General features: G+C 39.7%; 1 protein-coding gene across 6 annotated transcripts in view; it reads right to left on the reverse strand.

Annotated features, from left to right (window-relative positions):
* Positions 1–7,623: 7,623 nt before the first annotated feature.
* Positions 7,624–16,798, reverse strand: part of LOC126106388 (F-box/LRR-repeat protein 17-like) — a 71,055-nt gene continuing 61,880 nt past the window's right edge. For all 6 annotated transcript variants that reach the window (XM_049912656.1, XM_049912658.1, XM_049912655.1 and 3 more), the window contains 2 exons: positions 12,284–12,508; positions 7,624–8,140 (listed from right to left, as the gene is read on the reverse strand). In XM_049912656.1, coding sequence (XP_049768613.1) covers positions 7,984–8,140; positions 12,284–12,508 — 382 coding nt within the window. In that variant the 3' untranslated portion in view covers positions 7,624–7,983. The remainder of the gene's footprint in view (positions 8,141–12,283; positions 12,509–16,798) is intronic.

Raw genomic sequence — 16,798 nt, forward strand, 5'->3', positions numbered from 1 at the left:
CTCCATTCGTCCCTCCATTCACGCCTGTCGCGACACCACTGGAGGCGGGCTGCACGATGTTGGGGCGTGAGCGGAAGACGGCCTAACGGTGTGCGGGACCGTAGCCCAGCTTCATGGAGACGGTTGCGAATGGTCCTCGCCGATACCCCAGGAGCAACAGTGTCCCTAATTTGCTGGGAAGTGGCGGTGCGGTCCCCTACAGCACTGCGTAGGATCCTACGGTCTTGGCGTGCATCCGTGTGTCCTTGCGGTCCGGTCCCAGGTCGACGGGCACGTGCACCTTCCGCCGACCACTGGCGACAACATCGATGTACTGTGGAGACCTCACGCCCCACGTGTTGAGCAATTCGGCGGTACTCCACCCGGCCTCCCGCATGCCCACTATACGCCCTCGCTCAAAGTCCGTCAACTGCACATACGGTTCATGTCCATGCTGTCGCGGCATGCTACCAGTGTTAAAGACTGCGATGGAGCTCCGTATGCCACGGCAAACTGGCTGACACTGACGGCGGCGGTGCACAAATGCTGCGCAGCTAGCGCCATTCGACGGCCAACACCGCGGTTCCTGGTGTGTCCGCTGTGCCGTGCGTGTGATCATTGCTTGTACAGCCCTCTCGCAGTGTCCGGAGCAAGTATGGTGGGTCTGACACACCGGTGTCAATGTGTTCTTTTTTCCATTTCCAGGAGTGTATAATGAGACATAATTCTTGACACGAAAGCAGCAATTTTAGTTTGTTAGTTTGCACTTGGCTAAAATGAGTACAACATCTGTTGACAACTCACCCCTGCCCATATGAGGTGAGGGAGGTGAAGTAAAGTAACATGAAACAAACAAAAAGTGAATACTGTTCCTGTGGGGCTACAGTGTGGATTATACAACAGTCTGGCTTGAAACAGCATACTCGGTTGATGAACGCAAGAAATAGTGAAATATTAGTCATTTACTATCATTTTGTTCAGATTCTGGAAATACTTGGAATCGATCAGATAAAGATATGTTTATTTTAAGAGTTCTAAAGTCATTTCCGTATTTCCTGCTGGAAAATGCAAGTCAGAAGCCTCCAAGCTTTCATTATCATTTCCTCATGCCCACATATTATAAAGGGGTGGACGAAAACACAGAAACATCACGAGAAATGTATTTCACCACGAATGGCACCTGTGCAATTTGCGCAATACATTGCAAGTGTCAGGCGTGGTAAGAACAGTTTTCTTTATAGTTGTGAGTGTATTATGACAGAGATAAGTGAATACAAATGTGGGAAAATTGCTAGTGCTTATATGGTGAGATATGGGCATTTCCATGACCAACGTAGCCCAAGTTTTTGGTGTCGCAAGAGGTCCCATATCGAGGATTTGCATGACATACAGGGAATGTGGAAAAACTTCATCCACTAAGTGACATTGGACATTGCTGTGTGTGTGTGTGTGTGTGTGTGTGTGTGTGTGTGTGTGTGTGTGTGTGTGCATGTGCGTGCGTGTGTGTGAGAGAGAGAGAGAGAGAGAGAGAGAGAGAGAGAGAGAGAGAGAGAGACTGACTGTGACCGATGCTCAATGAATGTGAAAACTTAAGAGGATGACCGTTGCATATGTCACTGCAGAATGTCACACTCATGAACCCATTCATCACTAAGACAACACAAGCTAGGATTTTCACGGTGAGCTGGAATTCCAAAACCAGTGATACAAATGCCTGAATCTATAAAACCTGGACTGCAGAAAAATGGAAGAAAGTCATTTTGGCAGGTGAGTCTTTTTTCACACTGTTTCCAACTTCTGGCTGAGTTTACATTCTAAGAGTGAAACACGGTTCAGTGATGATTTGGGCAGCATATCATGGTATTGCGTGGAGTCCAAGGTTACAGTACTCCCAATCATTATGTGACTATTTTGGCTGATCATGTGCATTCCAGGGTACACTACTTGTGTGCATTCCAGTGTACGCTATTTGTTTCCCATTGGCGATGCTGTGTCCTGGGATGACAGGACCCCTATTCATGCAGTCCACATTCCCCAGGACAGGTTTTGTGAGCACCAGGATGAATTGCCACATCTCCCTGGCTACCACAGCTAACTCTCAATATTTTTGAAGAAAAAGACGCGTGATCGCTATCCACCTCAAACATCGCTACTAGCACTTCTCGTTATATTGCACGAAGAATGGTATAATGTTTCTTGGAAAACCATACAGGACCTGTATTTACCTATTCAGATACAACAAAGTGTTATGAAAGTCAATGCTTTTCCTACACTGTATTAGATGGGTAATGTGCTGTTAGCATGTTTTTGTCCACCCCTTCTATTTTCAATGAGTCATACTGGAGGTAATACATGGTCCAGTCACATTGATGTGACCACCACCTAAGTTCGACATCAACATGCAATAACTACTCATAGATGGCTGGTGACAGCAGTAGCAATGGAGGGTGCACAAAACGTGTTAATGGGACACAGAAATCAGAGCAGCCATTGTTGTAATGCGTACATGGAGTGGTTTGTCCAATGTCCAGTAGGGCAGGGTGACTGGCTTTTCAGGCCAAGAGTGGAAGCATTTTCGACACGGCTAAGTTTCTGAATTGTTTGTATGCTGCTGCGGTTAAAGTATACCCAGCATGGAAAAACAGCACTATCCTAAACCGGAGCTGAGACAACTGTACTGTCCAATGGGCCATATATGACAGGGGTGAGTGATGACTGCAGACGTGTGTATGGGTGAATAGAAATGCAACTGTTGAGCAAATGACTGCCCACATTAACCGAGGGGCTAACAACACTGTCTCCTCAACAACCGCTGAAGCGAAAGTTGTTGCGTACAGACTCCTGCGGCAGGTACCTGGATTGTGCACCTGTGCTGACATGACAAAGGTTTTTGCAAATTGTCTTACTATTTTCTTTGATACTGTAAAATTCTCTTAATCAAACATTTTGTTACAATTGATATTACAGATTTTCTTCAAATGTTCTTACAACCCTGTGCAAAACACCATAATAACTTCATTTTACGTATTCTCAAATTTTATGACATTATTATTAGGTGAAAGACTCATTCAATTTCACTTTAAAATATTAACCTTTCTTAAGACAACACTTTTCAGGTGTGATACCTAAAGTCATACAATCAAGTACAAATTCAGTGACTGACACTGTGTGAGGGAGATACTGTAAGAAGTCAGGATCTGACAGATCTTTCACTCAGTTAAAGAAATATGTGCTACCAACTAAATCCTGGCCAGATTTGGATTCATTTTAATTCGTAAATTATATTATTTATACTGTGGATGCTCACAGCGTTTTATAATCGTCAGGAGCTATTTTGTCGTAAATAAAGGAAGACGCAGAAATGACGGACATTTTTAGAACAGATAGCATTCAGGCTCAGGTAGTAGGAGTGGGAGGACTGATGTGGTCACGTGTTTGGTAGCTCCTCCCACTTTGTTAAGTCGAGGTCATCGAGCCATGCACAGTGCATTTTAGTCAAAGTGCATTGCGCGAGTATACTCGTGGTTTTATACTGGTGATTTTCAGAATTCTGTAACTCATTATTTTGAGCTTTAAAAGCCATCTTAACAAGTCTTTATGTAATGTCATTCATTATAGGAAGTTTTCCTTCAATCAAAAAATATTATTATTTGGAACTAAATTTGAAAAAAAAGAAATAAAAAAAACAATTATTAAGTTAAAAGCTAAGGAGTTAAAAGACATTGCTGTAGGAAAGAGTGTGACTCAACCTTCCATGGTAAAATTGCATTGCCTGCCAAATGCTGATAGTCAGTTATAAAATGGCCCAAACGGTCCTTACATCATCCTCCATAAAAGGGGGAAGAAAATATGGAATAGATGGACCCTGGACAATAGCCCGTAGCAAATCAACAATTTAATTACTTATAGACTATCCAGTACATCCTAATGACAGCCCACATGTACAGTGACAACATGACGACCACAATGACTGTGCAGCAAAGCATCGATACTTGGAGCATAGTGCAACTGTGCAATGGAACAAGCAGTAGGTTAACCTCATCCCGCATACCTGTAAGCAGCCGGCAAAGGTTTGGCTAACTACAACAAAAGCACTAAGCTCAGAGTACCAGTGATTTGCTGTGCGCTCAGTGTAGACCATTTGTGTGGTCTGTCACTAGGATGTGATCGGTAATTTGTCAGTATTCAAACTCTCGGTTCAGTACAGGCTATTGTCCAGGGACCTTCTATCCCATAATTTTTATTATCGGTTATAGGTTCTTCATTGCTTTTATGGAGGATGATATATACACACCAGCAAAGGTTGCACAACCCTTCTTTCCGACATCAATTTCATTAGTGACTTAAAAGTACTGTGAGTATGTTTAGTGATTTTCATTACTACAGTTTTGTGACTATAATATTATGACGTAGATCCACTGTATTGTACAGATAGTCATTCAGATTTTTTCTGCTTAGATATACACCTCCCATTACTGGTTACCATACAGTTGTATGTGGTGTCCTTTTTGCAAGATGTATTGCCAAATATGAAGATGCCAGGAGAAGAGCTGTCTTTAACTTATACTTATGTGCAGTATTCCAAAGCTTCTCTTTTTCAGAAATGATTTTGTTCTTATCACCAACCTTGGAGTTTACTGTATTCTCTCTGCTTCAGCCATCATCAGCTATTTTGTTGCATTTTCTAACCTCATTTCCTCATCATTGTCCGATATAATTTGGCTACATTATAAAGGCTGAGCCATAATGTACAGATGTTAAAAAAATATATTGTTACTTGTGCTTCAAAAATTTTTTTATTTACAGAATACTACTCAAATGATGTTGCCATTTCACAAAATTAATGCTCGAAAACAACATCTGCCAGGTGATGGCCATTTTGAGCAGTACACTTCTCGAGCCACTCTTGAAAGTTGGCTTCCACTCTCTCTGACATTGCTCTGTCAATTTGAACAACTTCCACATGAGTTGCTTCTTTCAGTTCAAGTGTAGGTGGTTTAAGATCATTTACATGTGGCTTGAGGTAACCCCACAAAAAGTAATTGCACACGGATGGGTCTGGGGAAAGAGGAGGCCAACTTATGTTACCAAACTGGGAAATGGTGTGACCACGAAAAACAGCCCAAATAACTTTCACTGACATTCTTGCAGTGTCAGCTGTGGTCCCCTTCTGCTGAAAACAGACTCACTGGATAGAAATACATTTTCCTCTTAGTTTAGGTGGGCAGAATTCAGTGATCATGCGGCTATAACATTCTGAGGTTACAGTTACAGTGTTCCCGTTGCCCTGGAAAAAGTATGGATCAGTAACATTTGTATCAGTTACAGCAAACCAGTCAGTCACCTTGGGACTATTTAATGGTCTCTCGTGCATTAGTTTTGTATTTTCACTGGCACATTAATGACAGTTCTGCTGATTTACCATGTTAAAATAAAAATGAGCTTCAGCACTTGAGCAAAATAATGCTGTCATTTTGCTCAACTACGAATTCCATTTCTTGAGCAAAATTTAGCTGCTGTACATAATGTCTAGGGTTCAATTGTTGCACTACAGCCATTTTGTAAGAATAAAATCCTACGTCAATATACAAAATAAGCTTTATTGACTGATTACTGAGGTTCAGTTCAGCAGAATGTCTCCTAGCAGATCGACGAACAGCTTGTACGGCTTGCCAAACTCTTTCTACATTTTCTGCAGTGCGTTCTGAGTGAGGCATCCCTGGTGGCTTTCCACTCGTCACTGTTCCTCATAAAAGAAATGATTCAGCCCAATGTAAAATGGTGTTGCAAGTGGGAACACTATCATGTCTCACACGATTGAAATGGTGACAAAACTAGTGCTGAACTGCAATGGTAGACTCATTATTGCCCACAAAACTATCATAAGCAAACACATTATGCTGCACAGTCCGCAGCTCCGTGACCCGACTAAACAAAATGGCAGGAGCTACCAAATACATGACCACATCAGTCCCACTCTCCTACTACCTGAGCCTGAATACTGCCTGTTCTAAAAACGTACATCCTTTCTGCCTCACCAGCTATTAACATTATTTTGCTTTTGTTGATATGTATCTCATAACCTCCTTTCAAGGCACTACCCATTCTGTTCAACTATTCGAGCGTAACAGCATCCACTCACAGTAGACCTGGTACCTGACTGCAGAACACACTCTAGATGCCGAGTGCACTTACCGGCGAGATATTTTGACAGCACTCCACTTCTGCTGAGGGGCTGACTTAGTGACCGAGATTGTCACTTACTGTCAGCTGTTGTGTTTACACCAGCTGTCAAAGACTTTGCACGCCAGTTGTGAGAGGCACTGGATTTTGTTTTGTTCTCTGTGTACATTGACATTTCATGAATATTTTATGATGATAATTTCTTGGCAGTTATAGACAGTTCTTGTCAAACTCTTATCTAGTGCTAACTAGCCTCAGGTCTTATCCATTATCTATTCTGTGTTTATTTGGTTAATAAATGTTTATTCATTCCTGGAACACCACAATTTGAAACTCGTACAACTGGCTGTGTATCTCAGTATCGACAATTACAATTGTTCGGGTGCCAGCATGGATTTTATTGACCAATACCTGAGTTATAAGTAACCTCTGGTTGAGAGTTGAAAATTGTGTTGAAGCGAAGGGCTGCCACTTGGACATTTTTTTAAGTGGCCATATAGATAATGAAAAACATTAACTTCTGATATTGAATAAATAAGCTTTTTCTTTTCTTAAATATTAACATACTGCTCATTTGAAGATGATCCATTTGCTAATGGTCACCCTGCAGCAGGTGAATTTTGGTATTTGGCCAGCAAAATAACTGACACTGCCAGAAGTAAAAAGAGTATACAACACAGACTAGTAACTTTTCTGGGAATAGAGAAATGTATTAATAGCTAGAAAAGACCAAGGGTTGACTACAGTTAACAGTTTCAAGGGGATGTAGGGTACACACATACATTTATGAAGAGGAAAGCACAGGAGAGACTAACTTGGAGGGCTGTGTAAAACCAGTCTTCAGTCCCACGACTACAACAGTAACTGAAGTAAGCAGGCATAATTATAGTTGTTATGGGAAGTCTGAACTGGCAATGGAGGCTGAAAAGAGTTTGGAAATTTTTATCTAGATTGTAGTGATATTCTGAAAGCCTGAAGAAACACTGACTGCAGTTCATCATGATAAGGAAGACAAGATCATTAGAGATGGAGCACTACATCATCTACAGCCATTTATAAAAAATAAAAAATTAAATAAAAGCAAAGGCACTCTTGCAGAAATCTGTTCTGGAAACTACAGGATTTTATGAGTTAGGAAAAATTACAGCTTCAATGGTGAGACAGGACTGAAGATTGTTAATCCTTTGAGGTCCTTCACTCATCATAGGGACCCAAACTTTTTTTCTCTACCAAACTGTACCACAAACACACACCTGCACATCACTGGCATCAATTGTTGTGATTAAATTCATATCATATCATTTGTTGCTTTGAGTAACATCACCTCACAACTAAATGCATAAGGAATAATAAAAATTACAAGTTTTCTTTTAGTGTAACCAACATATGTAGTCAGACACTACTACATACCAAAAACTGGAATCTGCAATCACGGAAAGAAATATTTTCAGCCACACAGTATTAAAAACATTGCATGCCATTCGTAACATTGCAAAAACTAATTTTTATTTGCATCAGCAGACCTTCCAGTAACATACATCGATAATTAAATGTAATAATTTAAAACAAAACTGAGACACTTGAGACATGTGCAATTACTAAAACCTTCACTGTTCACATATTGTCCGTTGTTTTCCTCTTCTCATTTCCATATTTTGGGCATCCAATGCCCTGTTGAAGCTGAGGACAGTAAGGAAATGGAGGCACTGGCTGAGTTTTGTAGTCAGGGTCTTTAGAACACGAGTGCAACTTCCAGCAGTGTGTCGATCCCACAGCTACCCCGCTCCGTGTGCCGACTGTGTGCAGACCCTGGAAATGGTGTCACTCGGAGTTACCCTCTTCATAATATTCGTATTCATCGTAACTATCATCTGTGATTAGTGCCCCGAGTGTGCCCTTCACCCTCAGGTCTGGCATCTGGGCACTGATTCTGTCCAGTATGTCCTGGTCTCCGTCACAGTAGTCAATCTCCAGCTCTCTGTTTGCACAAGACAAGAGACACAGTAATTATCAGGAGTTGCCACAGTCAATTTTTATTCTGCGTAATATAAATACACTCATTCAAAGCTTCCATTGGTTAAAGGAGACAAGTCAGATTACTGCTTCTACCAAAATTTTATTCGGGCTGTGGGCAACACGAGGCAGGAAAGCTACTTATTATTGAGGAATATGTTGTGCTGTATCAAATGTGAGAGCTATCAAAAAAGAAGCTTCACTCGGCTATGAATAAAATACTGGAATATTTGAAGCACATCTATTAAAACGATCCTCAAAACTACACTTTATTTCTCTATACAATCACCATTCGGATTTAAATATTCACCATATTTCTTAACCCTTTCTGCATCTGTGATTCCATATGCCACCGTTAAGTATTCCTGGCTTCTTTGAGCTTCCAAATACTTCAGTGATGGTGTTTGGCATCAGTTTGCATAGTTCTGAGTTTGGCTAACAGATCGCAGCGGCATTTGGTTTAGTGACTTGTCGTTTGTTTGATGTACAGAACACAGTAGAGTCGTGAGTTTTGCTACTGCATTTGTCAGTGAACAGCACGTTTTGTTTCATTTTGTTATGTGTATACTGAAAGTTTCGACTACGGAACCAACTTTACTTTGTACCTAAATGGGAAGGGGAAAAAACTATGAGTATACAATAGAGTTATGTATGCATTTTTACCTCTAATTATTACGTAATTACTCATGTCACCATTTGGAGTCACTGATGCATTAGTACATATGGGGTATACAAAGATGAATTTGTATCATGAAAGTGTATTGTTTTTGTTCTTATATAATATTCTTGCATCATATTTTCTTTATGGGTTAAGCATGGACAACACAAAACTCTACAGGATAATGAAATTCTTCTTTGGTGTTGTGATGAATCTGAAATAACAGATGACGAAATTATTTCGGGTGGTGAATTTGATGATGATCCATCAGTGCAGCAAGCATTGCCTCAACAGACAGATGTTGCACTGGACAGTTTTGATGATCCTCCTACTAATGATGCAACTCCTATAGCTGTTATGGATAGAAACTTTAGGAGCTGTAAATGCAAATTGCTCGTGCTATGTGTGGGTATGCAAGGATCTGCAGGCCATGGATGTTCAGTGTGCTGTGCAGTTTTCAGATCCACTAAGTGAAGAACATACCCCCTTCCAATATTGTGAAAGTTTTATTGATGAAACTATAATTTACAATTTAGTTACACAGACTAATCTATACTCAACTCAAGGGTAAGGCAAAGTATAAATGCTAGTGCCAATGCAATGAGACAGTTCATTGGCATTCTTTTAGTAACTGGTATTTTGAGTGTTCCCATTTACAAGATGAATTACGCAAATGAGACAAGCTATAAACAGATAGCTAACACGATGCCACTCTGTCAATTCTACAAGTTGAGGAAGTATTTGCATGTGAACGACAATGCAAATATATTGCCCAGATGTGACACACAGCATACAAATTGTTCAAGGTGACACCATCTTTAGATCAACTAAAGAACAATTTTCTCAAAACTGGAGTTGAAGAATACAATGGCATTGATGAACTTATTGTCCCTTTAAAATCACACACTTCTATGTGCCAGTACATAAAATCGAAGCCACACAGATGGGACAAAGAACTATTTGTTTGAGCTGGTGCAAGTGACTACATTTATGATTTTAAAGTGTATGTTGGGAAGGGAATAAACACTGCATGTAATCCTGAGTTAGGAATGAGTGGAAATGTAGTGATGTGGCTGATTGAAATTGGCATGCCTAGGCGCGATCTCAAAGTCTTTACGGACAATTGGTTTACATCCCTCAACGCAGCAGCAAAGCTTAGAAATGAAGGAATATATGTTGTGGGAACCACCAGAAAAACCGAACTGGGTGGATGCCAACAGAAAACTGATGGAGAGATGAAAAAAGCAGCCAAAGGAACCTGTGATTATAGGGTAGATGAAGAAAACAAAATTATAGTTTTGAAATGGTTTGACAATAAAGCTGTCCACCTGACTTCTCTTTATAAAGGCAAGGAACCTGTTGCAAATGTGGAACACTGGAGTAAAAGAAACAGATCGTACATAGAAGTTCTATGTCCCAACATTGTGCTGAAGTATAATATGCATGCAGGAGGAATATGTCCGTCCTGATATACCGAATAAACATAAAAAGCAAAAGGAAATACCTGAGAATTACTTTCCATTCCATAGACGTGGCTTGTGTAAATGCTTGGCTGTTTTACAGATAACATTGTGGTCAGAAAAATGAGAAATATACACCACTGCTGAAGTTTCAAGCAGACGTAGCAAGTGCCTAACTGAAGAAAGGAACTGGTACACCAGAAAGAAAGAGGGGCCGCCCAATCACAGATTCTCTAAGACCACCTGCTCCCACAAGAAAGCCTAAGGCAATATGCCCAGTTGCTGACGTGCACTTTGACCAAATCGGATACTGGCCTGAGCATTTAGATTCAGAATCAAGATGCAGACTTTGTACAAAGGCCTATTCAACAGTCAAATGCTCCAGATGAAATGTTGCATTGTGTTTTAACAACAAAAAAAAAAAAAAAAAAAAAAAAAAAAAAAAAAAAAAAAAAAAAAAAAAAACTGTTTCAGAAATTTTGATTAAATATAAATCAGTAAAAAATCAATTTTGAAGAATGATTTTGTGATAAAAATAAATGTAAGATTCAAAGAAATATGCTGTTTTATTCCTTAACTAAACAGTAAAAAGTTGTAACACTTTCTAATAAAATAAATAAGAAATTAGTTTATGTATTTATACTAATGACTTTAAATCTAAGTAATACTTATAATGAATTTCAATGACAACGATGCCATTTAGAATAATTAATTTATTTTTTAACCAGTAGCATCAGAACAACTTCAGCAAAGCATATGGCATATGTACAACATATATAGTAAATGTTCATAAAAAAACATTTTTCCCAATTTTTCTCTAAATACAATGCACAAATAGTTAATGAGAAACAGATTCTCTCTGTGTGAAACCCTGTTACCTAAGATTACACTCGGCCTGTTACAGGATCTTCAAGTTCTTTATTGTAGCCGAGCCTCTGTTCAGAGTCCATGAAGAGACGGAAACCAGTTAGAGCGAAGTCTGGGCTGTAGGGTGTATGTTCCAAAATGTCCCGTTTGAACTGATGCAGCAATTCTCACATTTGTTGGGCAGAATTCAGCCAAAAACTTTCATCTTAAATTGAGACACCAGTACCCTAGAGACCACAGCACTTATATTGAATGGTTATTTTCACTTATCTCGTTAACTCACAGTAGTAGTTGTTGTTGTTGTGGTCTTCAGTCCTGAGAGTGGTTTGATGCAGTTCTCCATGCTACTCTATCCTGTGCAAGCTTCTTCATCTCCCAGTACCTACTGCACCCTACATCCTTCTGTATCTGCTTAGTGTATTCATCTCTTGGTCTCCCTCTATGATTTTTACCCTCCACGCTGCCCTCCAATACTAAATTGGTGATCCCTTGATGCCTCAGAACATGTCCTACCAACCGATCCTTTCTTTTAGTCAAGTTCTGCCACAAACTCCTCTTCTCCCCAATTCTATTCAATACCTCCTCATTAGTTATGTGATCTACTCATCTAATCTTCAGCAGTAGACTTGAGAATTAATTGCCATTCACATTTCATAAAATCCAGAACAAGATTCCTTTGATGACCCAAAAAGATAGTATCCATAAACTGTCCAACTGACAGGGTTTAGTGTCCTTTTTTCTGTTTTGTTATGGTAGGCAGTATGACCTCACATGACATCCATCCATTTAGTTCCCTGTTGGGATCGACTACTTGTCTCTTACCACTGGTCACAATTTTGTTTTGTAGGACTTCCCCTTTCACATTTTAATGATCACAGATGTCCAGAGAAGAAGTCACCTGTTGAGTGCTGTAGTTCATAGAAAGAATTTTTGGAATTCAATGACAACAGAACTTCTGGTAACCTAGTTGCATCTCCTGTATAACACTCCAAGATGTTTGTGGAAGTTGCCCACACCCACCCACCCACCCACCCACACACACACACACACACACACACACACACACACACACACACACACACCTGTTAGCAAGACTACTACACTAGTATGAATGTAGTGTTACCTGAGGTTCACCAGTCTGCCAGGAAACTTGTCAAACGGTATGGCCCAGCAAATACAATCCTTGAGGAAAAGCCTGCGGAGCTCTGACATTTCGAGAATGCAGTCCACACTGGGCTTTAATTTATAAAATTTAACAGAATTGAACTCCAAAGTGTGCAATGCTGATACCTTAGCTATGTATGATATTGCTTTTCCACCAAGACATTGACAATAAGTAATTTTCAATCTGAAACACAGCAAAATTATATTTCTGTAAGACTGCTAAAAGGATATATTTGAGCAAAAACCTTTTTAGTAAAGTTTATAAAGATTTTTAGGATAATATAAATAGTACACTGTTGTCAGTAATTCAAGTCATTGTTAAATCAAGTAATAGTGTAAAAGAAGCAATAGTTTACTGATCTATAATCTATCATTAAGCGTTTAAATGCACTCAATTTCACCACTTTGTGTACATACATGCAAACAAACACATGTGCATTGTGAAAAGGATACAGTAAGACACAGTGGGGTTATAATTAAACTTTTGCTACTTGAGCCAGTAGTGACAAAATTATTTACTGTATGGGAACCCAACTTTCTACGAATTATGTTCAAACTGTGCGCTGCAGGATTTGTGATGTTAGCAGTATTAGTGTCGTGACTTGTCAATATATGCCAGTACTGATAGCACATTACAGCTGACGACAGTCTGGACAAGGTGTGCAGGGCTTTATTTGTAAGGTTGTTTTATCAAAACAGCAGCAATAGTGCTGCTACTCTTCACATGTATCAATGCATTTAAGGAATATGGAGAGGTCCTCTTTCCACACTAGGTTTGAGGAATATTATTCATATATTCAAATTAATTGGTGATTTGTGAATTGCTCCTCGGGGAGGCCGACAGCCAAATGTGGCGCAAATTTTGTGCTATTTTCGAGCAGTGCGCGAGCTGTGTCAGGACAGCTAAACATTCCACAGTCCACCGTTTGAAGAGTGCTGCGAACACTTATGAAATGGTATACATACAAAGTTCCGGGCTGTTGTGTATGCAGATGGTCATCACACTGAGCAATACTATGTAACCCAGAACTTAACATGGTATGCAATTAATAAATGCTACCCTCTCATGCAGAAAATAAGATGTGTTTCTTTCAATGGTTTATTTGTTATTTCTCTTCTGCATGTCCTCACAAATGTTTCCACGAAGTTTCATCATCCTATGATCACACTTTTTTCACGGGGGCCCTCTCAAGTAGCAAAAGGTTAAAATAAATGCCCTGTACGTACGCACGTTATCTGCTGCTATTACCAATATAGATACTACAGTCTATAAGCTGGGACAGTTTTAAATATCACAAAATACTTCTACTCCATTGTACAACACATGACACATTTATTATATACTCACATACATGTAAACTATAACTGAAACAGCATTAGAACTCAGAATCAGATTCCACTATCAGTTTCCATACTGGGGAAGGTTGCAACATTTAAAGAGTAGAACTATGGTGCCACGACTCTTTGAGGAGCTTACAAACTGCATCTCCTTTGCTTTTTGTAATCAACTACTAAATAGCACTAAAAGCTAAATCTGAGATAAGATCTATAGATATTATGACACTGAAGCCACATTTTCTGGCATTTTATCATGACAAGCACATTCTGGAGAGATCTTTCATGTGATGTATGTTAGCTCTGCTGTGTTCTTAATGTTTTTCATGTTTTCAGTTCTGAATCTGAAATATTTAATGTTTTCTGTGGATGTTCAATGTGTGGCCTTTAAGAGATTGTGTGATGAAACAGTTATATTACTTGTCATCAAGGATTCTGTGCTGTGTGTGGCTGACAGAAGCAAACTGATCAGCCTCCATGTTGATTTAAGCATTTGTAAAGCAAATGTACTGTATCTGTCGAGTTGAGTTTTTAATCAATACTTATGTATTGCAAATATATGTAGTTTAAATGATACACCACATAAAAGATCTCTGCAAAAAAAGGTATCTTTTTTAATACCTTTTTTGTTGTGCTGAAGTATCAGGAAGTGTGACATTGGTGACCAAACATGCTACTGTACATTGATCTATTGATATTACTTATTATACCCTTGTATGGATATGCATTGTTTTTTGATCTCGTTTGATGTTAGGTTGGGTACGAGTGTTCCAAGTTTCTTCAGTTTCCCTAAGCTCTTGTTTCAAATTTTTACCTAATAAGTTGTACACTGAGTTCATGTTGTGCCGTTTTCAGACTCATGGTATGCTATACATACTCACGATAAAATAAAACACACAATAACTCAGGAACAATACGTTCACAAAAAGGAATGCTGTCAGTAAGTGAGGAAAATGTTGGTAACTACCAATGATGGGACACGTTTTACATGCTTATTTCATCTAATTATTTGTGAAAATCTCACTAGGTGGTGCCACCTATGTTACCATATTCTAGCGAACTCTAGTGAGCTGTTTACAAACTTCGTGTGTCTTTCCACCAGTGGATCTAAAAGCCAATGTCGGGAACAAAAAACTGTTTTCAAGATAATTGAAACATTAATACTGAATGTAGGTTAATGACCCATCAAAGCATAATAAAAATGTACAGAGCCAGAGATTTGATAACAAAGCTTCTGCTGCTCTGTTGATTCCCTTTCATCGTAAGCAACAGTATGTGAGGTGATGGTAGGAGACCCTTAGGCAGGATGAACAGAGTGTTCTATGGATCCGTATGAGCTGTACTACATGGGACTTAGGCACCCAAACTTTTGATACATAGAGCTAATTGGAATTTCAACGCGCACCCTTAACACTTAGCTACTACCTGTTCGAAAAACATCACTCGATGTCAACAGTTCCAAAAACGTTTACTGTCATTATTTACACCCTTGTGGTAAGTACACAAAATGTGTCTTGGTGATTTCAGCTCTGTAATTCATTACCAAGAAATATATTTTAATACATGCTCTGGAATGGCTCCACCTCAGACCATTTTACTACAAGCCACACCTGCTTAACAGACTTTCCAGGAAACCTAATGAATTTTCATACTGTATAAAACATTGGATGTCTCTATAGGCCCCCTGGCTCAGCAGCTGTTGTGGCTGAGCACCTGAAGGATAATTTGGAAATATTTCGAGTAGATTTCCCCACTGGGTGGAGATTTTAATTTGCCGGATATAGACTGGGAGACTCAAACGTTCATAACGGGTGGCAGGGACAAAGAATCCAGTGAAATTTTTTAAAGTGCTTTATCTGAAAACTACCTTGAGCAGTTAAACAGAGAACCGACTCGTGGCGATAACATATTAGACCTCCTGGTGACAAACAGACCCGAGCTATTTGGAACAGTTAACGCAGAACAGGGAATCTGCGATCATAAAGCGGTTATGGCATCGATGATTTCAGCCGTAAATAGAAATACTAAAAAAGGTAGGAAGATTTTTCTGTTTAGCAAAAATGGCAAAAAGCAGATTACAGAGTACCTGACGGCTCAACACAAAAGTTTTGTCTCGAGTACAGATAGTGTTGAGGATCAGTGGACAAAGTTCAAAACCATCGTACAATATGCGTTAGATGAGTATGTGGCAAGCAAGATCATAAGAGATGGAAAAGAGCCACCGTGGTACAACAACAGAGTTAGGAAACTGCTGCGGAAGCAAAGGGAACTTCACAGCAAACACAAACATAGCCAAAGCCTTGCAGACAAACAAAAATTACGCGAAGCGAAATGTAGTGTGAGGGCTATGCGAGAGGCGTTCAATGAATTTGAAAGTAAAGTTCTATGTACTGACTTGGCAGAAAATCCTAAGAAATTTTGGTCTTATGTCAAAGCGGTAGGTGGATCAAAACAAAATGTCCAGACACTCTGTGACCAAAATGGTACTGAAACAGAGGATGACAGACTAGAGGATGACAGACTAGAGGATGACAGACTAGAGGATGACAGACTAAAGGCCGAAATACTAAATGTCTTTTTCCAAAGTTGTTTCACAGAGGAAGACTGCACTGTAGTTCCTTCTCTAGATTTTCGCACAGATGACAAAATGGTAGATATCGAAATAGACAACAGAGGGATAGAGAAACAATTAAAATCGCTCAAAAGAGGAAAGGCCTCTGGACCTGATGGGATACCAGTTCAATTTTACACAGAGTACGCGAAGGAACGTGCCCCCCTTCTTGCAGCGGTGTACTGTAGGTCTCTAGAAGAGCTTAGCATTCCAAAGGATTGGAAAAGGGCACAGGTCATCCCCGTTTTCAAGAAGGGACGTCGAACAGATGTGCAGAACTATAGACCTATATCTCTAACGTCAATCAGTTGTAGAATTTTGGAACACGTATTGTGTTCAAGTATAATGACTTTTCTGGAGACTAGAAATCTACTCTGCAGGAATCAGCATGGGTTTTGAAAAAGACGGTCATGTGAAACCCAGCTCGCGCTATTCGTCCACGAGACTCAGAGGGCCATAGACACGGGTTCACAGGTAGATGCCGTGTTTCTTGACTTCTGGAAGGCGTTCGATACAGTTCCCCACAGT

Source organism: Schistocerca cancellata, chromosome 10 (genome assembly GCF_023864275.1).
Source record: "Schistocerca cancellata isolate TAMUIC-IGC-003103 chromosome 10, iqSchCanc2.1, whole genome shotgun sequence".
Classification (NCBI taxonomy): domain Eukaryota; kingdom Metazoa; phylum Arthropoda; class Insecta; order Orthoptera; family Acrididae; genus Schistocerca; species Schistocerca cancellata.